The 23,469-nt window shown below is 44.5% G+C and overlaps 1 protein-coding gene across 5 annotated transcripts in view; it reads left to right on the top strand.

Moving 5' to 3' along the window:
- The first annotated feature begins 9,343 nt into the window (after positions 1-9,343).
- MYO7A (myosin VIIA) overlaps positions 9,344-23,469 on the top strand; it is a 113,689-nt gene continuing 99,563 nt past the window's right edge. For 4 of the 5 annotated variants that reach the window (XM_087895744.1, XM_087895742.1, XM_087895743.1 and 1 more), the window contains exon 1: positions 20,317-20,535. In XM_087895744.1, the coding sequence (XP_087751870.1) occupies positions 20,431-20,535 (105 nt within the window). In that variant the 5' untranslated portion in view covers positions 20,317-20,430. Of the gene's footprint in view, positions 9,661-20,316; positions 20,536-23,469 lie in introns of those variants that run through there. The other variant, XM_087895745.1, reaches the window with a different exon arrangement.

Here is a 23,469-nt window from a genome sequence, read left to right as displayed (position 1 = left end):
GTTTCAGACAAACCGCTTCTCCAGTCTCTTTTTAAAAACCTCCAGGGTTGGAGCAGACACAACTTCTGGTGGCAAGCAGTTCCACTGTCAGGAAATTCTAGGAAATTTCTCCTTCGTTCCCTCAGAGAAATTGGGAAGGGAATTCTTAAGCTCCCTGAATAAAGTAGAAAAACAGAAGCCGCTTTTTCAGAAAAAAAGAAAAAAAAAACCATAATTGAGGCCCAAAGTCACCCAGCTGGCTTTCATGCCTAAGGCGGAACTAGAATTCCCTGTCTCCTGGTGATTGGCTCCAACTCATCCAGCTGGTTTTTGGGCCTAAAGTGCAACTAGAACTCCCCGTCGCCTGGTGATTGGCTCCAACTCATCCAGCTGGTTTTTGGGCCTAAAGTGGAACTAGAACTCCCCGCCTAAAGTGGAACTAGAAAGTCACCCAGCTGGCTTTCATGCCTAAGGCGGGACTAGAATTCCCTGTCTCCTGGTGATTGGCTCCAACTCATCCAGCTGGTTTTCGGGCCTAAAGTGGAACTAGAACTCCCCGTCGCCTGGTGGTTGGCCCAAAGTCACCCACCTGGCTTTCATGCCTAAGGCGGGACTAGAATTCCCTGCCTCCTGGTGATTGGCTCCAACTCACCTAGCTGGCTTTCATGCCTAAAGTGGAACTAGAACTCCCTGTCGCCTGATGGTTGGCTCCAACTCATCCAGCTGGTTTTCGGGCCTAAAGTGGAACTAGAACTCCCCGTCGCCTGGTGGTTGGCCCAAAATCACCCAGCTGGCTTTCATGCCTAAGGCGGGACTAGAATTCCCTGTCTCCTGGTGATTGGCTCCAACTCATCCAGCTGGTTTTCGTGCCTAAAGTGGGACTAGAACTCCCTGTCTCCTGGTGATTGGCCCAAAATCACCCAGCTATCTTGGTGCCTAAGGTAGGATTCGAACTCATGGTCTCCTGCGTTCTAATCTGGGGCCATAACCATTAGACCAGACTGGCTCCTTTTTTGAGATAGCCCAGCTCTGAGGTATGAAAGCTTTTATAGAAGTACAGCGTTAATGCACTAATACAACTATCTACAGCTAGTCCTTGATTTACGAAAGTCCTTCATGGTGCTATGTTGTGACAGTCGTAAAACGAGTCGGTCATATGACCAACCTCCGAAGCACATGCGGGAGATCTCCCATTCTCTCTATTCAGTGTTTCTTCGGCCTTTGCTGCGGTCGAGTGCGGTCACCACGCCTCCCCTGTGTTGTTTACAGTGCCATGCCAAATCTGCACTGCAATATTCCCCATCACCACTAGGGGGCAGCAAGACGATAGTAAAACACCTGGCTGCCCCCTAGTGGTTGTCCCGATTTGTACAGCCCAGATCCGAGAGGACTCGTGCGTCTTGCTATACGTTCCTGGTGGCCGAGAGGCTCTTAATACAGGGTTCTCCAACTTTAAAAGTTTGTGGACTTCAACTCCCAGAATTCCTCAGTTGCTGGCTGAGGAATTCTGGGAGTTGAAGTCCACAACGAGTCTTAAAGGGGCCATGTTTGGAGACCCCTTGCTCTAATATAATGCTTTATACTCATGTAAGGACCAAACAACTAGCTAGACTCTTAAAATGGAGGTCAGGCCTGCCAATCACACAGCCTGATGTGACACACACACAACTTGATCTTACACGCTGCTATTCCATTCAGTGCCTATTGAGGGCAGCAGAGAGCCAAGTGCTCATTTTTAATTGCAATGGTTTTTGCCTCTATGCTGGGGGAAATTCGCAAAAGAAGCAAAGAATTACGAATATTTCCATTGTATCAGGAACAGAGAAGAAATTACTCATCAGAAGGTCGCAAAAGGGGGGGGGCGGTCATATGACCCCCCCGTTACTGCGACCGTCAGAAACACGAGTCAGTTGCCAAGCCTCCAAATTTTGATCATATCGTCACGGGGAGGCTGCAACAGTCATAAGTGTGAAACATGGTCGCCAGTCACTTGCTTCAGGGCCGTTGTACGTCTGAACACTCACTAAATGAACTGTTGTTGTAAGTCGACCCAAAGGTGCTTTTTTAAGGAGGCAACTGGACTTTCTTGTTGTTGTTTTTTCTTTTGAAGACGTTTCCCTTCTCATCCCAGAAGCTTCTTCAACTCTGACTGGATGGTGAGGAATGGAAGGATTGATGCTCCTTGCAGACAGTTAGTCATTTGCAGCAGCAGTCGTCAAACGATTTCATTGAGGGCCACATCAGGGTTGTGTTTGACTGGGGGGGGGAGAGTTATGGTGGGCCGTGGCCAGCTCGACGTCACTCATGTCGGGAGGGGGGGCACCAGTGGCGGCCCGAGCGCTTTGCCAGCGAAACCGGGCTCACGAGCTCCGTTTCCGGCTGCGACGGCCTCCTGCAACCCTCTGCCAGTGAAAACGGAGCTCAGGAGGGGCGCACGCAGCCCTCCCAAGCTCCGTTTTCGCTGGCAGAGGCATTGCGGGCCGGTCCTTCACTGTTTCCAGGGCAGCCCCACCGGCCAGATCTAAGCACCCCGCAGGCCGGATCAGGCCTCTAGGCCTTGAGTTTGACACCCCTGTTTTAGAGGGTCGTTGAGGCCACTTGGAGATTTACCTGTGTCCTCAGAATCACCTGAGTGGTGCAAATGTACAGGGGTGGGTTCTAATTTTTTTTACTAACGGTTCTGTGGGCGTGGCTTATTTTGTGGGTGTGGCTTGGAGGTCATGTGACTAGGTGGGCGTGGCTAGCTGGTCAGAGTCATTTCTGGAAGGTCCTCGCACTTACGACCAGTCCTCGCACTTACGACCCGACTCATTTGTTTGCTTTTAACACTGATCAGCTGTAGGGCGGCCCTTTGACGCCACGCGGCAAGAGTTTAAACAGTTTTTTTCCCGCTAGTCATCAGCTGGGACTCAGGAGGCAGCAATAGATTGGGGGTGGGACCAAATAAAAGGTAAGAATAACGTGGGGAGGGGGGGAGAACCGGTTCAGTGACGTCATATCGTCACCGCTACCGGCTCAGCCGAACCGGACTGAACCGGGAGGAACCCACTACTGTTCCTGTAGTCTGCAATTTTTCCCCTCTGGAAATCCCTTCCTCCTCCCACCCCATTCTAAAAAGTCTGTAGAGATTCTCAGTCCTCCAGGTCAGAGTTTTCCCAAAAGTGTATTTATTAATTATTATTATTGTTTATTAATTCAATTTGTATGCCACCCCTCTCCGAAGACTCAGGGCATTTTTTCAGGTGGCAACTGGACTTTCCGTTTTTTTTCTTTTGAAGACGTTTCGCTTCTCCTCCAAGAAGCTTCTTCAACTCCGGTGCTGACTTGACTGTTGGTCTGAAGTTAACCTTTTTTTAAAAAAAAATTAATTATTTTTTTATTATTATTTTTTATTTGATTTATATGCTGCCCTTCTCCGGAGACTCAGGGCGGCTTACAATGCGTTAAACAATAGCCTTCATACTTTTGTATATTTTATACAAAGTCAGCTTATTGCCCCCACAAACTGGGTCCTCATTTTACCCACCTTAGAAAGGATGGAAGGCTGAGTCGACCTTGAGCCTGGTGAGATTCGAACTCGCAGTAATTGCAGGCAGCTGGAAGCTAAATAAACCTTGGAGTTAATCTATGCTGATCTGAGTTCTAATTACTGGTGGAGAGGTACTGAAGGGGTTTTTTTTTTTTAATCCTTTTTTGGGCTGGGTAATAGTCTCTTTTGCATACTCTGTAGATTTTGTGAATGCCTATAGTCTATAGATATTGTTAAGAAATTAACAACTTGTATTGGAATTTGTCATTTTGTAAGCCGCCTTGAGTCCCTAGGGAGAAAGGCGGCATATATATCGCAATAATAAAATAAAATAAATAAATAAATCAACCAGGCCAATCAACCAACCAAAAAACCTGATGGGGAATGGAAGGATTTGCACTTCTTGCAGACAGCTGGTCATTTGCATCCTTTCAGAGGGTCATTGAGGCCACTTGGAGATTTACCTGTGTCCTCAGAATCACCTGAGGGGTGCAAATGGTTCCTGTAGTCTCCATTTTTTTCCCCTCTGGAAATCCGTTCCTCCTCCCACCCCATTCCAAGGGCCTTCATCCCAGATTGGATAGCTCAAAGTCTGTAGAGTTTCTCCATCATCTAGGTCAAAAGGTGTTTTTTCAGGAGGCAACTGGACTTCCTGGTTACCATAAAAGCACCTTTATGACCTGGATGACGGAGAATCTCTACAGACGGTTGTAAGTCGAGGACTACCTGTGTCTCACATGGATGCCCCCCAAACATGGAAAGGGCCCATACCGTCTTGCCCCCAATGCCTCCCCTAGTGAAATTATACCTGTGCAAGGTGCAGAATTATCCTCTCTTGGATTCGGACAGTTAACGGTATCCAGGGAGACCTTTGCAAAACCTGTATCGGATTTCCCAGGACTGCAAACAGCTAGATAGATAGTCGAGAAGCCTGGACAATTATCTCTGAGCCTATTGTTTGAAGGCATAAATTCGGGGGGTGGGAGGAAGGGGGAAGGTTTCCGGTGCCTGGCTTTGACAGAGTAGCCCTATCCACAAGCCTATTAAACATTCAACAAGATGATGAGGGGACCGGAGGCTGAAACATAGGATGAACGGTTGCAGGAACTGGGCACGGCTAGTCTAGTGAAGAGAAGGACCAAGGGAGACAGGATAGCCATCTTCCAATATTTGAGGGGCTGCCACAGAGAGGAGGAAGGGGGTCAAGCTATTCTCCAAAGCCCCCCGAAGGCCAGACAAGGAATAATGGATGGAAACTGAACAAGGAGAGATTCAACCTAGAAATAAGGAGGAATTTTATGACTCTGGGAACTCTTAACCAGTGGAATGGTGTAGGAAGTTAGCACCCGCCCCTTTCCTAGAAGAATGAAATATTTTGGGAAATATTAAAAAGGCAGAATATTATGCTTCCCTGGATGAGAAATGGAGAAGCATGTTTTAAAGACGAAGCAGCTCCCACCTTCCTGCCCCCTCCACCCTTTGTCAATACGGTCACTCATGCCCTCGTCACTTCCCGCCTGGACTACTGCAATGCTCTCTACATGGGGCTCCCCTTGAGGAGCACCCGGAGGCTCCAGTTGGTCCAGAATGCGGCCGCGTGGGTGGTTATGGGAGCGACGTGGCGCTCCCATGTGACCCCCCTCCTGCGTGAGCTGCACTGGCTCCCGGTGGTCTTCCGGGTGCGCTTCAAGGCTCTGGTTACCACCTTTAGAGCGCTCCATGGCTTAGGACCCGGGTATTTACGAGACCGCCTTCTGCCCCAGTAGCCTCTCACCGACCAGTACGCTCCCATAGAGAGGGGCTCCTCAGGATACCGTCGGCCAAACAGTGTCGACTGGCGGACCCCAGGGGGAGAGCCTTCTCTGTGGGGGCACCCATCATCTGGAACGAGCTCCCCCCGGAGATACGGAGGATCCCGGACCTACGCGCTTTCCGCCGTGCCATCAAAACATTTCTATTTCAGCAGGCCGCCCTGGCCTAACCTCTCTTTTAAATTGTTTTTTAAATTTTTTTAAATTTTTAAATTTTAAACTTGTCTTATGAATTTGGGGTGTTTTAAATTTTGTTTTCCGGGCCAATTATTTAATTGTATTTTACTGGTTTTTTAACATTTATATTATATGTATTTTATTCGGCTGTTCACCGCCCTGAGTCCTTCGGGAGTAGGGCGGTATACAAATTCAATTAATAATAATAATAATAATAATAATAATAATAATAATAATAATAATAATAATAAGCCAGAGGCAGAAACTCAATTCCCTCCCATCTTTGTCAATAGACCATCATCTGCAACACAACCAGGAGGCTGGAATAGAAGACCTCTGAGGTACCCTTCCAAGCCCTACGATTCCAGCTTCTACGACACCTCCCTTTGCTAAGTTCTTCTTCCTAAGCTCCGAGTAATAAATGAGTATCTTAAGCCCCCACTCGGTTTGCCTTTGTGAACAAGTTGGCAGCCGGGCTCGTCACGAGTTTGGAGATCACCCAACGGAGCCCGTATTTTGCCCACCTGCCAGGGATTTCCAACCATAGAGGGTGGATTTTCTTCGTGAAAACGTCAAATAATAAAGCCTCTTTCTCTGTGGCTCAGCTGTTTGAGACAAGCCGGGTCAGGAAATAAGCACCCCCAGAGAGAGAGAGAGACTGCTGGGATTCGGATTTATTATTGTAGGGTGCAGAAATTTTGAAAGGATCCCATCGGTTTTTTTTTCTCTGATGCCGCAGATGAGATAATATATATATATATTTGTTTTCTGAGGTTTTCGCGGGTGTTTGTATGTAAGCAGACTCAAACCCACACTGAGGATGAGGCACGACCACGGACCAGAAGCCAGACCACAGCTGCATCATTAGCCCCTTTAACCCCCCCCCCAATCCATACATGAAGCAGACTGACACCCACCACGAAGAGGTAGCACGGCCACGAACACGAAGCCAAACAACAGCAACACAGCTCACCAGCTCAAATCCCCCTGCTACTCAGACTAACCCGAGCACAACCAAGCCCCCACCTAAACAGAACACACACCCATCCAATCAGAGCACAGCCAACCCCCCATCCAATCAGAGCACAGCCAAACCCCCAACCAATCAGAACACACCTCCACCCAATCAGAACACAGCCAAGCTCCCACCCAATCAGTTCACACCCCCACTGGCAGTTAAAAGGAAGAAACAACTGCGATCACACACATTGCCCCTAGAAGCACGAAGCCGAAGACACCAGCCTGAAGATGACGAATGAGACTTTGTCGAAACATTGCCAAGAAACCTCCAATTTTACGCGGGAGAAAACCCTAATAACCAAAGACCTATACACACACACACACATATATATTTAATTTGATTTATATGCCGCCCTTCTCGGGAGACTCAGGGTGGTTTATAGTGCGTTAAGCAATATATTTATCATTTAAGGAGAGATTCAACCTGGAAGTAAGGAGAAATTTTCTGACAGCGAGAGCAATCAATCCGTGGAACAGAAGTTGCCATCGGAAGTTGTGGGAGCTTCATCACCGGAGGCTTTCGAGAAGAGACTGGGCTGCCATGGTGTAGGGCAGTGATGACTAATCTTTTTGCCATCGTGTGCCAAAAGCATGGGGAGCGTGAGGGGGCACATAATTCTATGCGCCCTGCCCCTCCATGTCCCCCCTGCTTTTGGCACAGGATGACACGGTGGGCCTGGTAGGCCCATTTTTCACTCTCCCCAGGCTCCAGAGCCTTCCTAGGAGCCTGGGGAGGGCAAAAACAGCCTTCCTCATCTCCCCAGAGGCCCTCTGGAGGCTGGAAACAGCGTGTTTCCTGACTTCTGGTGGGCCCAGAAGGCCTGAAAATCAACTGGCCGTGTCCCCCCTGCTTTTGGCACGTGATGGCCCGGTGGGCCCGGTAGGCCCATTTTTCACTCTCCCCAGGCTCCAGAGCCTTCCTAGGAGCCTGGGGAGGGCAAAAACGGCCTTCCTCATCTCCCCAGAGGCCCTCTGGAGGCTGGAAACAGCGTGTTTCCTGACTTCTGGTGGGCCCAGAAGGCCTGAAAATCAACTGGCCGTGTCCCCCCTGCTTTTGGCACGTGATGGCCCGGTGGGCCCGGTAGGCCCATTTTTCGCCCTCCCCAGGCTCCAGAGCCTTCCTAGGAGCCTGGGGAGGGCAAAAACAGCCTTCCCCACCTCCCCAGAGGCCCTCTGGAGGCTGGAAACAGTGTGTTTCCTGACTTCTGGTGGGCCCAGAAGGCCTGAAAATCAACTGGCCGGCGCACGCATGCGTGCCGGAGCTGAGCTCGCATACCCACCAATATGGCTCCACGTGCCACCTGTGGCACCCGTGCCATAGGTTCGCCATCACGGGTGTAGGGTCTCCTGCTTCGACCGGGGGTTGGACTAGATGACCTACAAGGTCCCTTCCTACTCTGTCAATCTGTTAAAATCTTTTAATCTGTTAAAAGATGTCATATACTTTCTGCAGGTAGTCCTCGACCTACGACCATGATTGAGCCCAAAATTTCCTGTGGCTAGGGGAAACGTGCTCCTCGGTGAATTTTGTCCCGTTTTACTGACCATTCTTGCCACAGTTATTAAGTGAATCACTGCAGCTCTGGCTTCCCCGTTGACTTTGCTTGTCGGAAGTTTGCGAAAGGGGATCGCTCACATGACCCTGGGACACTGGAGCCGTCATAAAATTGAGTCAGTTGCCAAGGGCCTGAATTTTGATGAGGTGACTGCGGAGATGGTGAAATAGTCGTAAGCGTGGAAAAAAAGCATGGTCATATGTCACTTTTTCCGGTGCCGTTGTAACTTTGAACAGTCACTAAATGAGCTGTTGTAAGTGGAGGACTTCCTGTCTTTTATTTGGGAATGGTTCACTTGATCTTCCTTTGCAGCATCGACCATCCCAAAAGTATTCGGATTCAGTTTTCTTCATGCGCACTGAATTAAAATCCAACTTTCTTCTTGGCGACGTTTCGACGAAGTCTCATTCATCATCTTCAGGCTGGTGTTTTCGGCTTCGTGCTTCTAGGAGCAATGTGTGATCGCAGCTGTTTCTTCCTTTTAACTGCCAGTGGGGGTGGGGGCTTAAAAGGAAGAAACAGCTGTGATCACACATTGCTCCTAGAAGCACGAAGCCGAAAACACCAGCCTGAAGATGACAAATGAGACTTCGTCGAAACGTCGCCAAGACTCTTCCAATTTTACGCGGGAGAAAACCCGAATAACCAAAGACCTACCTACAAACACTCGCGAAAACCTCAGAAAACACACACACACACACACACACACACACACACACACACACACACACATATAGCATTCCTCGTGACTTCTCAGCCTATCTTTTGAATCATGAGGACTAGAAACATGCTTGTTTTTTTTTTTAATTTAAAAAGCCAAAGTTCCCAGGATGCCAATTTCCCAGTCTAATCTTTCTTTCTTTCTTCTTCTTTTTTTTTGCCTTTCTTTGTTCAAACCCCCCCCCCAAAAAACAAATCCAACTCTTTCCGAATTCAACCCCTTCCATATAATTAGCAAGTCGATTCCTCGTGTGCCTTAACAATTTCCCCGTTTGACACGTGTCCACATACAAATCGTTAGGAGGTTTTCTATATAGTTAAACCACTTTTCTGGCTCCCGAGATTATTTTCGTTGAGCATTCCTGACGCCTTCCCAACCTGTCTTCTGAACCATGAGGACTAGAAACATGCTGGAGTTTTTTGTTGTTTTTTTTGTTTTAATTTTTTAAAAAAGCTGAGAGCTTTCCAGGTTGCCCAGGAATTTCCTCAGGTCTGGTTTCTCTTATTCTTCTTCTTCTTTTTTTTTTCCTTTCCTTTGTTCCCAGCAGACAAGGAATCCTTACCGGCTTATCTCCTGAGGGATTCTGTCAACTAAAGTCTTAACCTGAATTGCGTGGATTATCTTTTTCCCGTCTCTAACTAAATGGTCCACGCTGCCTGTGTACCATTTATAGCCACCTACCCACCAGAATAGAAGCGTGCGCTTTAACCAAATAATATATCTCTCTATATATCTATATATCTCCTGCAATTGCTGCGGTTTGACACCTACAAATTGATTTATCCTTCTTTTTGCTTTCTTTCGTCACTCAGGTTTCCTGCTAGCGACAGCCGATGCGTTTCTGGAACAATGGTCATCCTACAGCAGGTAAGGTGGCTTTTACCTGCGGTTTGCAATCCGGGTTAATAATGTGAGAAAGTAGCTCTTTCTCGCCAGGTGGATGGGTGTTGTGCGTGCATTTGTGTGAACAGTCTACACCGCTTGGTAGAGAGAGGGGAGGGGGTTGGCTGAGGTCAAGCTATTTGGACACGGCTCCCGTTTCGGGAAAGAAAGAAAGGGAAAAAAAGGGGGGGAGGGTTTTTTGATGAAAATGTTTACATTTTGTACCCTGCCTCGGCTTAAGAGGTACAATCGGAACACGTTGCACAGATTAAACAGATTAGTCGAGCCAAAGGAGCCGTTGTAAGTCTCTTTGCCGGTCAGTTGCGAGAGAAAAGCTGCCAAGGGGCCGATGTGAAATCGTGGGAATTGAACGCACTTGCCTTTTTTTTTTTTATTTAATTAAAGAAGTTTGATGTTTTGTAATGATCCAAGTATATACTGTATATATATAAATATGTGTGTGTGTCTGTGTGTATATGTATATGTATTACAAACTATTCTAAAAATACGAGTTCTGGGTATATTTGTAAAGAGAGAAGCAGACATTCTGCGAACTCCGGAACTAAAATAATAAAAATTTTATTCTACTAAGAATCAACTGGCTGACGAAAGCTTAGTAGAATGTCTGCTTCTCTCTTTACATGTATATGTATATGTATATGTATATGTATATGTATATGTATATGTATATGTATATGTATATGTATATGTATATGTATTACAAACTATTCTAAAAATACGAGTTCCGGGTATATTTGTAAAGAGAGAAGGAGACATTCTGCGAACTCCAGATCTAAAATAATGAAAATTTTATTCTACTAAGAATCAACTGGCTGACGAAAGCTTAGTAGAATGTCTGCTTCTCTCTTTACATGTATATGTATATGTATATGTATATGTATATGTATATGTATATGTATATGTATATGTATATGTATATGTATTACAAACTATTCTAAAAATATGAGTTCCAGGTATATTTGTAAAGAGAGAAGCAGACATTCTGCGAACTCCGGATCTAAAATAATGAAAATTTTATTCTACTAAGAATAAACTGGCTGACAAAAGCATAGTAGAGTGTCTGCTTCTCTCTTTACATGTAAAGAGAGAGAGAGAGAGAGAGAGAGAGAGAGAGAGAAAAAGAGAAGGAGAGAGAGAGAAAGGAAGGAAGAAAGGGGAGAAGATGAAAGAGACAGGAAGGAAGGAAGGGGAGAAGAAGAAGAAGAAAGGGAAAGAAAGAAAGAAAGAAAGAAAGAAAGAAAGAAAGAAAGAAAGAAAGAAAGAAAGAAAGAGGGAGACAGGAAGGAAGGGGAGAAAAAGAAGAAGAAAGAGAGAGAGGGACAGGAAGGAAGGAAGGATCGAAGGGGAGAAGAAGAAGAAGAGAGAGAAAGAAAGACAGGAAGGAAGGAGAGAAGAAGAAGAAAGAGAAAAAAGAAAGAAAGAAAGGTAGGGGAGAAAAAGAAGAAAGAGAAAGAATGACAGGAAGGAAGGAAGGAGAGAAGAAGAAGAAAGAGAGAAAGAAAAGCAGGAAAGAAAGAGACAGGAAGGAAGGAAGGGGAAAAGAAGAAAGAATGAGAGAGAGAAGGAAAGAAAGAGAAAGAAAGAAGAAAAAAGGAAGGGAGGAAGAATAAGGAAGGAAGGAAGAGAAAGAAAGAAAGAAAGGAAAGAAAGAAAGAGAAAGAAAGAAGGAAAAATTCCACATGCAGGGAATTAGAAAAGTGTGGTTAGATGCAGACAAATCTCTGTGTTTCTTTGGGGGTAATTTTAATTCCAAACCAGATTAAGGATTAGTTTGAAATCAGCAGGTTTGTGTGTGTGTGTGTGTGTGTGTCTTAATGAGTTCAACACACTGGTGATTGCATTCTCACAACCCACTTAACCTGAGCTGTGTCCAGCTGTCCACCAGATGGGAGCAGAGTCACCTAGGTGTTTGCAGCCCAGATGTGGTGGCCCTGCTAAACTTGTTCTGTGTGTCATTTGTGGTTTACTTCTTTGTGGATAAGCATGTTGTGGGATTCCACCACACTGGATTAATATATGGAGCAATTCAGTAACCAGGTTAAAAACAGACCCTGGTTGTCAAAAGTGCCAATTTTGGATTAAATTGACAACGTGTCTAGTTAAAGTATCCATATCTTTCAAAAAGGCAACTGGACTTTGTGTTTCCTTGAAGACATTTCGCTTCTCACCCAAGAAGCTTCCTCAGTTCTGACTGAATGACCATGAAGCTTCTTGAATGAGAAGCGAAACGTCTTCAGGGAAAAACGAAGGCCGTTCAGTCAGAACTGAAGAAGCTTCTTATTTTATTTTTATTTTTATTTATTTTGTCGAGTACGTATTAGTTAATATATATAAGTATAAGCCTGAATTGAATACATAAAATGAATAGAATTAAAGGGAACATTGAAGTGAAGCGAAACGTCTTCAGAGAAAAATGAAGGCCGTTTAGTCAGAACTGAAGAAGCTTCTTGGACGAGAAGCGAAACGTCTTCGGGGAAAAACGAAGGCCGTTCAGTCAGAACTGAAGAAGCTTCTTGGATGAGAAGCGAAACGTCTTCAGAGAAAAACGAAGGCCATTCAGTCAGAACTGAAGAAGCTTCTTGGACGAGAAGCGAAACGTCTTCGGGGAAAAACGAAGGCCGTTCAGTCAGAACTGAAGAAGCTTCTTATTTTATTTTTATTTTATTTATTTTGTCGAGTACATATTAGTTAATATATATAAGTATAAGCCTGAATTGAATACATAAAATGAATAGAATTAAAGGGAACATTGAAGTGAAGCGAAACGTCTTCAGAGAAAAATGAAGGCCGTTCAGTCAGAACTGAAGAAGCTTCTTGGATGTGAAGCGAAACGTCTTCGGGGAAAAACGAAGGCCGTTCAGTCAGAACTGAAGAAGCTTCTTGGACGAGAAGCGAAACGTCTTTGGGGAAAAACGAAGGCCGTTCAGTCAGAACTGAAGAAGCTTCTTGGATGTGAAGCGAAACGTCTTCTGGGAAAAACGAAGGCCGTTCAGTCAGAACTGAAGAAGCTTCTTATTTTATTTTTATTTTATTTATTTTGTCGAGTACATATTAGTTAATATATATAAGTATAAGCCTAAATTGAATACATAAAATGAATAAAATTAAAGGGAACATTGATGTGAAGCGAAACGTCTTCAGGGAAAAACGAAGGCCGATCAGTCAGAACTGAAGAAGCTTCTTGGACGAGAAGCGAAACGTCTTCGGGGAAAAACGAAGGCCGTTCAGTCAGAACTGAAGAAGCTTCTTGGACGAGAAGCGAAACGTCTTCGGGGAAAAACGAAGGCCGTTCAGTCAGAACTGAAGAAGCTTCTTGGACGAGAAGCAAAACGTCTTCGGGGAAAAACGAAGGCCGTTCAGTCAGAACTGAAGAAGCTTTTTATTTTATTTTTATTTTATTTATTTTGTCGAGTACATATTAGTTAATATATATAAGTATAAGCCTAAATTGAATACATAAAATGAATAAAATTAAAGGGAACATTGATGTGAAGCGAAACGTCTTCAGGGAAAAACGAAGGCCGATCAGTCAGAACTGAAGAAGCTTCTTGGACGAGAAGCAAAACGTCTTCGGGGAAAAACGAAGGCCGTTCAGTCAGAACTGAAGAAGCTTTTTATTTTATTTTTATTTTATTTATTTTGTCGAGTACATATTAGTTAATATATATAAGTATAAGCCTAAATTGAATACATAAAATGAATAGAATTAAAGGGAACATTGATGTGAAGCGAAATGTCTTCAGGGAAAAACGAAGGCCATTCAGTCAGAACTGAAGAAGCTTCTTGGACGAGAAGCGAAACGTCTTCGGGGAAAAACGAAGGCCGTTCAGTCAGAACTGAAGAAGCTTCTTGGACGAGAAGCGAAACGTCTTCAGGGAAAAACGAAGGCCGTTCAGTCAGAACTGAAGAAGCTTCTTGGACGAGAAGCGAAACGTCTTCGGGGAAAAACGAAGGCCGTTCAGTCAGAACTGAAGAAGCTTCTTGGACGAGAAGCGAAACATCTTCCGGGAAAAACGAAACGAAGAAACTAATCAAGGAGAGAAGCAACCTGGAATTAAGGAGAAAATGATTGACAGTGGAAACGATCAGTGGAACAACTGGCCACCAGAAGTTGTGGGTGGCCTCCAACACTGGAGGTTTTCAAGAAGAGACTGGACAACCACTTGTCTGAAATGGGGAAGGATCCCCTGCTTGACCAGAGGGGTCAGACTAGAAGACCCCAAGGTCCCTTCCAACTTTTGATATTCTTTGTTGGACTTCTCATTCAGGACCTTCGCTCATGAGCCTCGTGGACCAATTTTTCAGCAAGCTTCCTGTCTCATGTGGCATTGATGGGCTGCCCCCAAACTCCTTGCAACCGTAATAACAAGGGCGATGAGAAACCCCCCCTTCCCACATTCATCTGAAAACCTATTTGCATATAGATGAAAATGCGGTCCGTTGGCCTGCTCTGGATGGACCCATTTAGCATCCTAATGGCTCCCGCTGTCAAAATCCCTGCCCTCAAATGAAGGAAGGAAGTCATGCGTGCTCTTCCAGAGGTTGGGCTTGGATAATGAAGGAGGGAGGGGGGGCAAACAAGGTTGCACATGGAGCTGCAGGTTAGAAACATCTGGAAATCTATCTCAGCATCTACTTCTGTCCTACTATCGCAGCATCATTGAGAGTGTCCTGACATACGGCATTCTTGCATGGTATGGGAGCAGCTCTGTAGCGGACAGAAAAGCTCTACAGAGAATCATTAAAACCTTCCAGAATATCATCGGACTCCAGCTATCAGCCCTGGATGACATCTTTGAATCTCAGTGTTTGAGAAAGTTGCATAACATTCTCTGAGACTCTTCCCAATCCTGCTTACAATCTTTTTGGACTGTTGCCTTCTGGCAGAAGATACAGAAGAATTAAAACTGGGACCACACGTTTTCTGAATAGTTTTTATCTCTGAGCTATCATTATTTATTCATTCATTCATTCATTCATTCATTCATTCATTCATTCATTCATTCATTTATTTATTTATTTATTTATTTATTGAATTTCTATACCGCCCTTCTCCCGAAGGACTCAGGGCGGTGAACAGCCACAAGATAAAACACATAAATACAAAAATTTAAAATAAATTAAAAATGAATTAAATAATTTGGCTGAATTTAAAATACCCCATAATTTAAAAACAGATTAAAATTTATATAAAAATTAAAAGCAATTTAAAACAATTAAATAAATTGGCCAAAAAAACTCTAATAAAACAACCCATTAAAATAGTAAAATGTTATTATTATTTAGGCCAGCCCTGCTTTTTTTTTTTTTTTAATTTGATTTATATGCCGCCCTTCTCCGGAGACTCAGGGTGGCTTACAATGCGTTAAGCAATAGCCTTCATCCTTTTGTATATTTTATACAAAGTCAGCTTATTGCCCCCACAAACTGGGTCCTCATTTTACCTACCTTGATTCTCACCTTTAAAGCGCTCCATGGCTTAGGGCCACGATATTTACGAGACCGCCTTCTGCTACCGATAACCTCCCACCGGCCAATTCGCTCTCACAGAGAGGGCCTCCTCAGGGTGCCGTCAGTCAAGCAATGTCAGCTGGCGGCCCCAGGGGGAGAGCCTTCTCTGTGGGGGCACCCGCCCTCTGGAACGAACTACCTCCCGGAATACGACTGATCCCGGATCTCCGCGCTTTCCGTAAGGCCCTGAAGACGTTTTTATTTCAGCAAGCCGGCCTGGCCTGAATAGGTTTTATGGGTTAGTTTTTTAATTGTATAGCTTGGGGTTTTAAATTGGGGGGCCGATTAATTTAATTTATTTTTAGTTATTTTAACTTTTATATTGCATGTTATTTTAATTCTCAGCTGTTCACCGCCCTGAGTCCCTTTGGGGAGAAGGGCAGGATATAAATTTAATAAATAAATAAATAAATAAATAATACTGTGTATATATGTACAATGACAATAAAGTTATTTATTTATTTATTTATTTAAAAGCCATCGGTGGCGTTTTTCACACTGGCTGGCACTGTCAAATGAAGCTCAGCTTTGGGCGGAATTCGATTCTGCTTAGTTCCCGGAGATTTTATTGGAGGTTTTAAAGAAGAGATTGGACAACCATTTGTCTGAAACGTTGTAGACAGGTTCGGTGGGATTCAGCCGGTTCGGTGTTAATTTTAAAATGCTAATTTTACATCTGATTCGCCAAACCGGTAGTTGCAAGGACTGGCTGGCCCCTCCTACCCTGCCCCGCCCCTCCCAGTAGTCTCCATGCGGCCCGTTTTGGATGCCAGGTAAGTGCAGAGCCTGTGCGGAGCCTCTGGAAGGGCAAAAAAATGGGCCTCCCAGAAGTTTCGGAAGTCCAGAAAAAGGCCCGTTTCCGGCCTCCGGAGGGCCTCCAGAGCAGGCCGTTTTCGTCCTCGAAGAAAGCCTCTGGAGCTTGGGGAGGGCGAAAACGCACCACCCCTCTCCCGTGGTGCAGGAGGCCAAGTAGGCCACGCCCACCATGGCCACGCCCGCCCAGCAACCGGGCAGAGAACCGGTTGCTAAAATTTTTGAATCCCACACCTGGTTTTAGAGCAGTTGTGCACAGGTCTATTATGTGTATCAACCCAGAAGCAAGTACAGCCAACAGTGGTTTGTATCAAATAGTGATTTTTATGTACAATAGGAATATAGGAGTACTATACATACATGTGCTACAAGCAGTATCTAAACAAACAGCAATTACAGCAGGGAAGAAACTCGACGGACTAACAAGCACTCTAGCAGGGCTTCTTCTTATTACACAGGCTCTTAAAGGGATAACAGCCAAAGATCCTGCTCACTCATCCCCCATCATTGCATCAGCTGGTCAGCTCTTAAATTAAATTATCACCTTGACAGCAGTGTTTCTCAAGCTTGGCAACTTTAAAACGTGGGGATTTCGACTCTCAGAATGCCCCACAGCCAGCCATCTAATCGAGGAGAGAAGCAACCTGGAAATAAGGAGAAACTTCCTAACAATGAGAACAATTAACCAGTGGAACGACTTGCCACCAGAAGTTATGGGTGCTCCATCACTTTTTTTTTTAATTTTTTTTTTAATTTGATTTATATGCCGCCCTTCTCCGGAGACTCAGGGCGGCTTACAGTGCGTTAAGCAATAGCCTTCATTCTTTTGTATATTTTATACAAAGTCAGCTTATTGCCCCCACAAACTGGGTCCTCATTTCACCTACCTTAGAAAGGATGGAAGGCTGAGTCAACCTTGAGCCTTGGAGAGATTCGAACCAGCAGAAATTGCAGGCAGCTGTGTTAATAACAGGGTTCACTAAACCACTGTACTATCAAGGCTCTTAGTTTTTAAAGAAGAGATTGGACAGCCACTTGTCTGGAATGGTATAGGGTCTCCTGCTTGAGTAAGGGGGTGGACTAGAAGACCTCCAAGCTCCCTCCCAGCTCTTTTCTAATTCTGATTCATCGAATTTGGTACTCAGAGCATTTTGACATGAAAACTTTGTTCTCGTACTCATCGTTTGTTTGGTACTCAACACATAAGCTAGGAGGTTTTGATGCCAGCTGCCTTGTGACTCGCGACATTACTCCTTATGGGAAATATATGTTTGGTACTCATCGTTTCTGGTACAGGAAGTCCTCGACGTATGACCATAACTGAACCCAAAATTTATCTTGCTAAGTGAGACATTTGTTCAGTGAGTTTCGCCCCATTTTACGACTTTTCTTGCCACCTTTGTTAAGTGAATCACTGCACTTGTGAAGTTAGTAACACGGTTCTTAAGTCAGAACAGAACTGGAAAAGCTTCTTGTTTCAAACTAATCCTTAATCTGGTTTGGAATTAAATTTATGCCTAAAGAAACACAGAAATTTGTTTGCATCTAACCATACTTTTCTAATTCATTCATTCTTTCTTTCTTTCTCTCTCTCTCGCTCTGTGTGTCTCTCCCTCTGTCTCCCTCTTTCTTTCTTTCTTTCTTTCTTTCTTTCTTTCTTTCTTTCTTTCTCTCTCTCTCTCTTCCTCTCCCTCTCCCTCTCTCTTTCTCTTTCTCTCTTTCTCTCTCTCTCTGTCTGTCTGTCTGTCTCTCTGTTTCCCTCTTTCTTTCTTTCTTTCTTTCTTTCTTTCTTTCTTTCTTTCTTTCTTTCTTTCTTTCTCTCTCTTCCTTTCCCTCTCCCTCTCTCTTTCTCTTTCTCTCTTTCTCTCTGTCTCTCTCTTTCTTTCTTTCTTTCTTCCTTTCCCTCTCCCTCTCTCTTTCTCTTTCTCTCTTTCTCTCTCTCTTTCTGTCTGTCTGTCTCTCTCTGTCTATCCCTCTGTCTCTTTCTTTCCTTCTTTCTTTCTTTCTTTCTTTCTTTCTTTCTTTCTTTCTTTCTTTCTTTCTTTCTCTGTCTTTCTCTCTCTGTCTCTCTGCCCCTTTCTTTTTTCTTTCTTTCTTTCTCTCTCTCTCTTTGTGTGTGTGTCTCTGTCTCTCTGCCTCTTTCTTTCTCTGTCTGTCTGTCTCTCTTTCTCTCTCTCTCTCTCTTTCTCCCCCTTTCTTTCTTTCTTTCTCTTTCTCTCTCTTTGTGTGTGTATGTCTCTCTCTCTGCCTCTTTGTTTCTTTCTCTGTCTCTCTTTTTCTCTCTGTGTGTCTCTCTCTCTGTGTCTCTTTCTCTCCTTCTTTCTTTCTTTCTTTCTTTCCTTCCTTCCTTCCTTCCTTCCTTCCTTCCTTCCTTCCTTCCTTCCTTCCCTCTTTCTTTCTTTCTTTCTTTCTTTCTTTCTTTCTTTCTTTCTTTCTTTCTTTCCCTCCCAAGAAGCAAAACCTCTTCAAGGAAAAACCTGGTGCCTTTTGAAAAAGCATTTTTGGGATAACCGTGACCTGGATGACTGAGAATCTCCATAGACATTTCGAATTCCAGGCCTAGAGGATTCTGCTTCCTGATCTGTCTGCCTCGAAGGGCTGAAAGTTGAGTCTGAAAATTGAAAACACGAGACCGCAATGTATAACAGCAGCCCAAAAAGCTATTACCGTCCTTGGTCTTTGTCTAAACAGAGGCACAGAATCAAAATCACGTGAAGTATTAGTACAGCTTTATAAATCCTTAGTTAGGACCCAACTTGGAATACTGCAACCTGTTTTGGTCCCCACATTACAAAAAAGATGTTGAGATTTTGGAAAAATTGCAACCAAGAGGAACAAAGATGATTAAGGGCCTGGAGACAAAAAAAAAAACCTATGAAGAACGATTGCTGGATTTGGGTTTGGCTAGTCTGGAGAAAAGAAGGATTAGAGGGAAGTATTCCAGTATTTGAGGGGCTGCCACAAAGAAGAGGAGGGGGTCAAGTTATTTTCCAAAGCCCCTGAAGGCAGGACAAGAAACAATGGATGGAAACTAATCAAGGAGCCTGGATAGCTCAGCAGACTAATGCACTGTAATTTAACACCAGCTGTCTGCAATTAAAGTAAGTTCGAATCTCACCAGGCTCAAGGTTGACTCAGCCTTCCATCCTTTCTAAGGTAGGTGAAATGAGGACCCAGTTTGTGGGGGCAATAAGCTGACTTTGTATAAATATACAAAAGGATGAAGGCTATTGCTTAATGCACTGTAAGCCGCCCTGAGTCTCCGGAGAAGGGCGGCATATAAATCAATTTTTTTTTTAAAAAAGGAAAGAAGCAACCTGGAATTCAGGAGAAACTTCCTAACAGTGAGAACAATTAACCAGCGAAATAGTTTGTCTTCAGAAGTTGTGGGTGCTTCATCATTGGAGGTTTTTTTAAAAAAAGTTTAAAACTTTTGCAAGTTTTTAAGACTGGACAGCCTCTTGTCTGAAATTTTATAGGATCTCCTGCTTGAGCAAGGAGTTGGACTAGAAGACTTCCAAGCTCCCTTCCCAGTTCTATCCTGATTGATTGCCTGAATTCCTGGAGACCGGGCCAGGTAGATATCTAATATCATTTCTATCCTTTGGGAATTTAAGATGCTGCTAGCTGGGCACGATACCACGGACTTAATTATTGAAAAGTTGGTTGCTATGGCTTTCCGGGCCCTGCGATCGGTGAAATGGCTTCTGGTGGTGTACGATTCCTTCTTGTGCATTGGTTAACTTGGCGCTGAAAGGTATTAAGTTAATTAAAAGCCAGTTGTTGAAAGAGGAATTTGCCGATCTATCTGGCTTAATAATTGGCCCAAAAAGTCCACAGGGGACTCACGGTTGAAAGACGTAAAGCTCAAAGGAAACTTCAAAAGAAACGAAGAAAGGAAAACCCCCAGGAAGGTGTGAAACACGTCTTGCAGACCTGAAAATTGGAATTTCGTCTGGTTTTTGACAGTGCCCAAAACTCCAGGAGGATCTTAGGAATTGGGGGTGGACCGCCGTAAATCGTTTACCCCCACCCCCTCAAAAAGATGCAAACTTTTGTATGAAGCAAAAGGGGGTCAGGAGAGGAGGAGACATCTTATGGATTAAGACAGGAGAGATCTAGAAGAAGAAGAGGAAGAGGAAGAGGAAGAAGAAGAAGAAGAAGAAGAAGAAGAAGAAGAAGAAGAAGAAGAAGAAGAAGAAGAGGAGGAGGAGGAGGAGGAGGAGGAGGAGGAGGAGGAGGAGGAGGAGGAGGAGGAGGAGGAGGAGGAAGAAGAAGCAGAAGCAGCTGGAGAAGGATTTATGTTCACACCAGAAAGTAGACTGACAGCAAGCTTCATGGTGCATAGGAAGAAGACCAGGAGTTAGTTGGCTGTCGGGAGGGTACGTTAAGGGAAGCTGAAATGCCACCATGTTCCAGTACCACAGTGAGATGGGGGTCCATGAGAGGGATCAGAAAAAATGGGCGCTGATCCGAAACGTCAACCAAGCATTGAAAGTCCACACGCTTCTGTCGGTAAGACAAAGTCAAGTCTTTGTTCTTTGGAAGAAATAGAAAATTGTCCGTCCTGTTGCACGCTTTATCAGGAAGGAAGATGGAGTGAAAGAGGCATTAGTTACTTCTGAGTATGCAGCCTGCAGAAGATTTGGGGAAAGAAAGGGTGCCTTTAAGGGTCTTCTGGGGTGGGAGGAGATGGTACTTTTCCCAACTGAGTACTTTTTAAAGCCAGGCGCGATGGCATTTCCTTGGCTTCTGAGCTGGTTGGGAAAGCTGCCAGAAGTAATTGAAGTTTTTCATAACATTTGAAAGTATTAGTTGATGTATTAAGAATGAGCTCTGGGTCTTGAAGTAGAATGTCTCAAATCTTAGGGGAGGGGGAGAGAGAGAGAGAGAAAGGGAGAAAGAGAAAAGAGAAGGAGAAAGAGATAAGAGAGAGAAAAGTGGAGAGAGAGAGAAACAGGAGAGAGAAAGAGAAAGAAAGAGAAAGAGAAAAGAGAGAGTAGGAAAGAAAGAGAGAGAAGAAAAGGAGTAAGAGAGAGAGAAAATAGGAGAGAGAAAGAGAAACAGAAGGAAAGAGAGAGAAGGGGAAAGAAAGAGAAAAGAGTAGGGAGAAAGAGAGAGAAAAGAGGAGAAAGAAAGAGAAGAGAGGCAAAGAAAATGAGAAAAAAGAGAGAGAATAAAAGGAGAGAAAAAGAGAAACAAGTTCAAATCCCACCAGGCTCAAGGTCGACTCAGCCTTCCATCCTTTCTAAGGTAGGTAAAATGAGGACCCAGTTTGTGGGGGCCATAAGCTGACTTTGTATAAATATACAAAAGTATGAAGGCTATTGCTGAGCACATTGTAAGCCGCCCTGAGTCTCCAGAGAAGGGCGGCATATAAATCAAATTAAAAAAAAAAAAACAGAAGGAAAGAGAGAGAAGGGGAAAGAAAGAGAAAAGAGTAGGGAGAAAGAGAGACAAAAGAGGAGAAAGAAAGAGAAGAGAGGCAAAGAAAATGAGAAAAAAGAGAGAGAATAAAAGGAGAGAGAAAGAGAAACAGAAGGAAAGAGAGAGAAGGGGAAAGAAAAAGAGTAGGGAGAAAGAGAGGGAAAAGAGGAGAAAGAAAGAGAAGAGAGGCAAAGAATATGAGAAAGAAAAGAGAGAATGAAAGGAGAGAAAGAGAAACAGAAGGAAAGAGAAAGAAAGAGAAAATAGGAGAGAGAAGGAAACAGAAGGAAAGAGAGAGAAGGGGAAAGAAAGAAAATGAGAGAAAGAAAATGAGAAAGAAAATAGGAGAGAAAGAGAAACAGAAGGAAAGAGAGGGAGAAAGAGAGAGAGAAGAGAGAGAGAAAAGGAGAGAGAAAGAGAGAAAAGATAAGGAGAGAAACAGAAGGAGAGAGAGAGTCAGTTAATGCAATATTTTCAGTTTCTCTGCTTTTATAATATTGGGGTTGGAAGAGTCCCTTGACCTTTTTCAACCTTTTTCCAGAATGTAGGTTAAAGACTGCTCAGGGAGTTGGGTGATTTTAATTAACATTTATTTTTATTTTATTTATTTTTATTTTATTATTATTTTTTGACATTTAACGTGTTTTTTTCTGTGTCTGTCTTTCTGTACCTGAAATTCTTTTTTTCTTTTTTTCTTTTTTTTTTTTTGTATCTTGCAAATCGGAAGGGTTGAGAACAGGCCCAAATTTAGAATTTAGAATAACAAGAGTTGGAAGGGACCCTGGGAGGTCTTCTAGTCCAACCCCCTGCTTTAGGCAGAAAAGCCCTACACCACTTCAGACAAAATTGTTTTCTCTGTGAATTCCCCTTGAAAAAGGATCGTGGTTTCCTCACCTCTCTCTTCTCAAGATTGTAGAAACATGATTCCTTCTTGAAGTACACCGAGCGTCCCCAACTTACAACAGTTCATTTAGTGACTGTTCGAAGTTGCAAACGGCACTGACAATTCCGAAGCTTTGGAATCGGAATCTTTTTCCAGAAATGTTGGGGCTATCCAGCACGGGGAGAGAGAAGCGTTACCTCTAGAGGCAGACGGTGTGTTCCTATCCTATAGGAAGTCCTCGACTTACGACCTCCGTGGAGCCCAAAACTTCTGTTTGCAAAGCAAGACAGTCGTTAAGGGACTTTTGCACCATTTTACGACTGGCTTCTGGCTGCCCCGTTGACTTTGCTTGTTCAGACGGTCGCCAAAGGTGAAATCACGTGGCCCCGGGGACGCTGCGACCGTCGTAAATCTGAACCGGTCATCAAGCGGCCGAATGTAAATCGCGTGACCCTGGGGTGAGGGGAATGCTGCAACGGTCGTTAAGTGTGAAAAAGGGTGCTCAGTCACTTTTTTCAGCGCCGTTGTAACTTCGAAAAGTCACTAAACGAATGGTTGTAACTCAAGGACTACCTGTATTAAGAGGTGAATCCAGTGGTGGTATTCGGTTCTGGTTCAGACCGATTTGGGCCCGCCCCCCCACCTCCCCAGCCCCCCCCCGCCCCGGCGCTATGCCATCCTATTTAGCCATGTTTTCTAAGCCGCGTGCATGCGTGCATGTATGCAAGCCACGCGTGTCCACATTTTCAACGCGGGGCGAACCAGTGGTAAAATTATGTGAAACCTACCTCTGGGTCGGATGTCAGCAACCTGTGGCTCTGGAGCCGCATGCGGCTCTTTGGGCCCTCTGCTGTGGCTCCCTGTTGGATGATCCCACCACTGGCTGGCCCCGCCCCTCGCCCTCCCCTCCAAGTCACTTCTCGCCTGGTCTGAGAAGGTAAGGGCGATGGCGGGGGATGGAAAAGCAGCCGGGGCAGAGACATAGAGAGATACAGAGAGAGGGGGTGGGGAAGAGAGACAGACATAGAGAGATACAGAGAGGGGGGAGAGAGGGAGAGAGAGACATAGAGAGATAGAGAGGGGGGAGAGAGAGAGACATAGAGAGATAGAGAGGGGAGAGGGAGAGAGACATAGAGAGA

The sequence above is a fragment of the Pantherophis guttatus genome, chromosome 5 (genome assembly GCF_059756535.1).
Source record: "Pantherophis guttatus breed Tessera chromosome 5, ASM5975653v1, whole genome shotgun sequence".
Classification (NCBI taxonomy): Eukaryota; Metazoa; Chordata; class Lepidosauria; order Squamata; family Colubridae; genus Pantherophis; species Pantherophis guttatus.
Note: the sequence above shows the minus strand (reverse complement) of the source record. Positions and strands in the feature narration are given on the sequence as shown.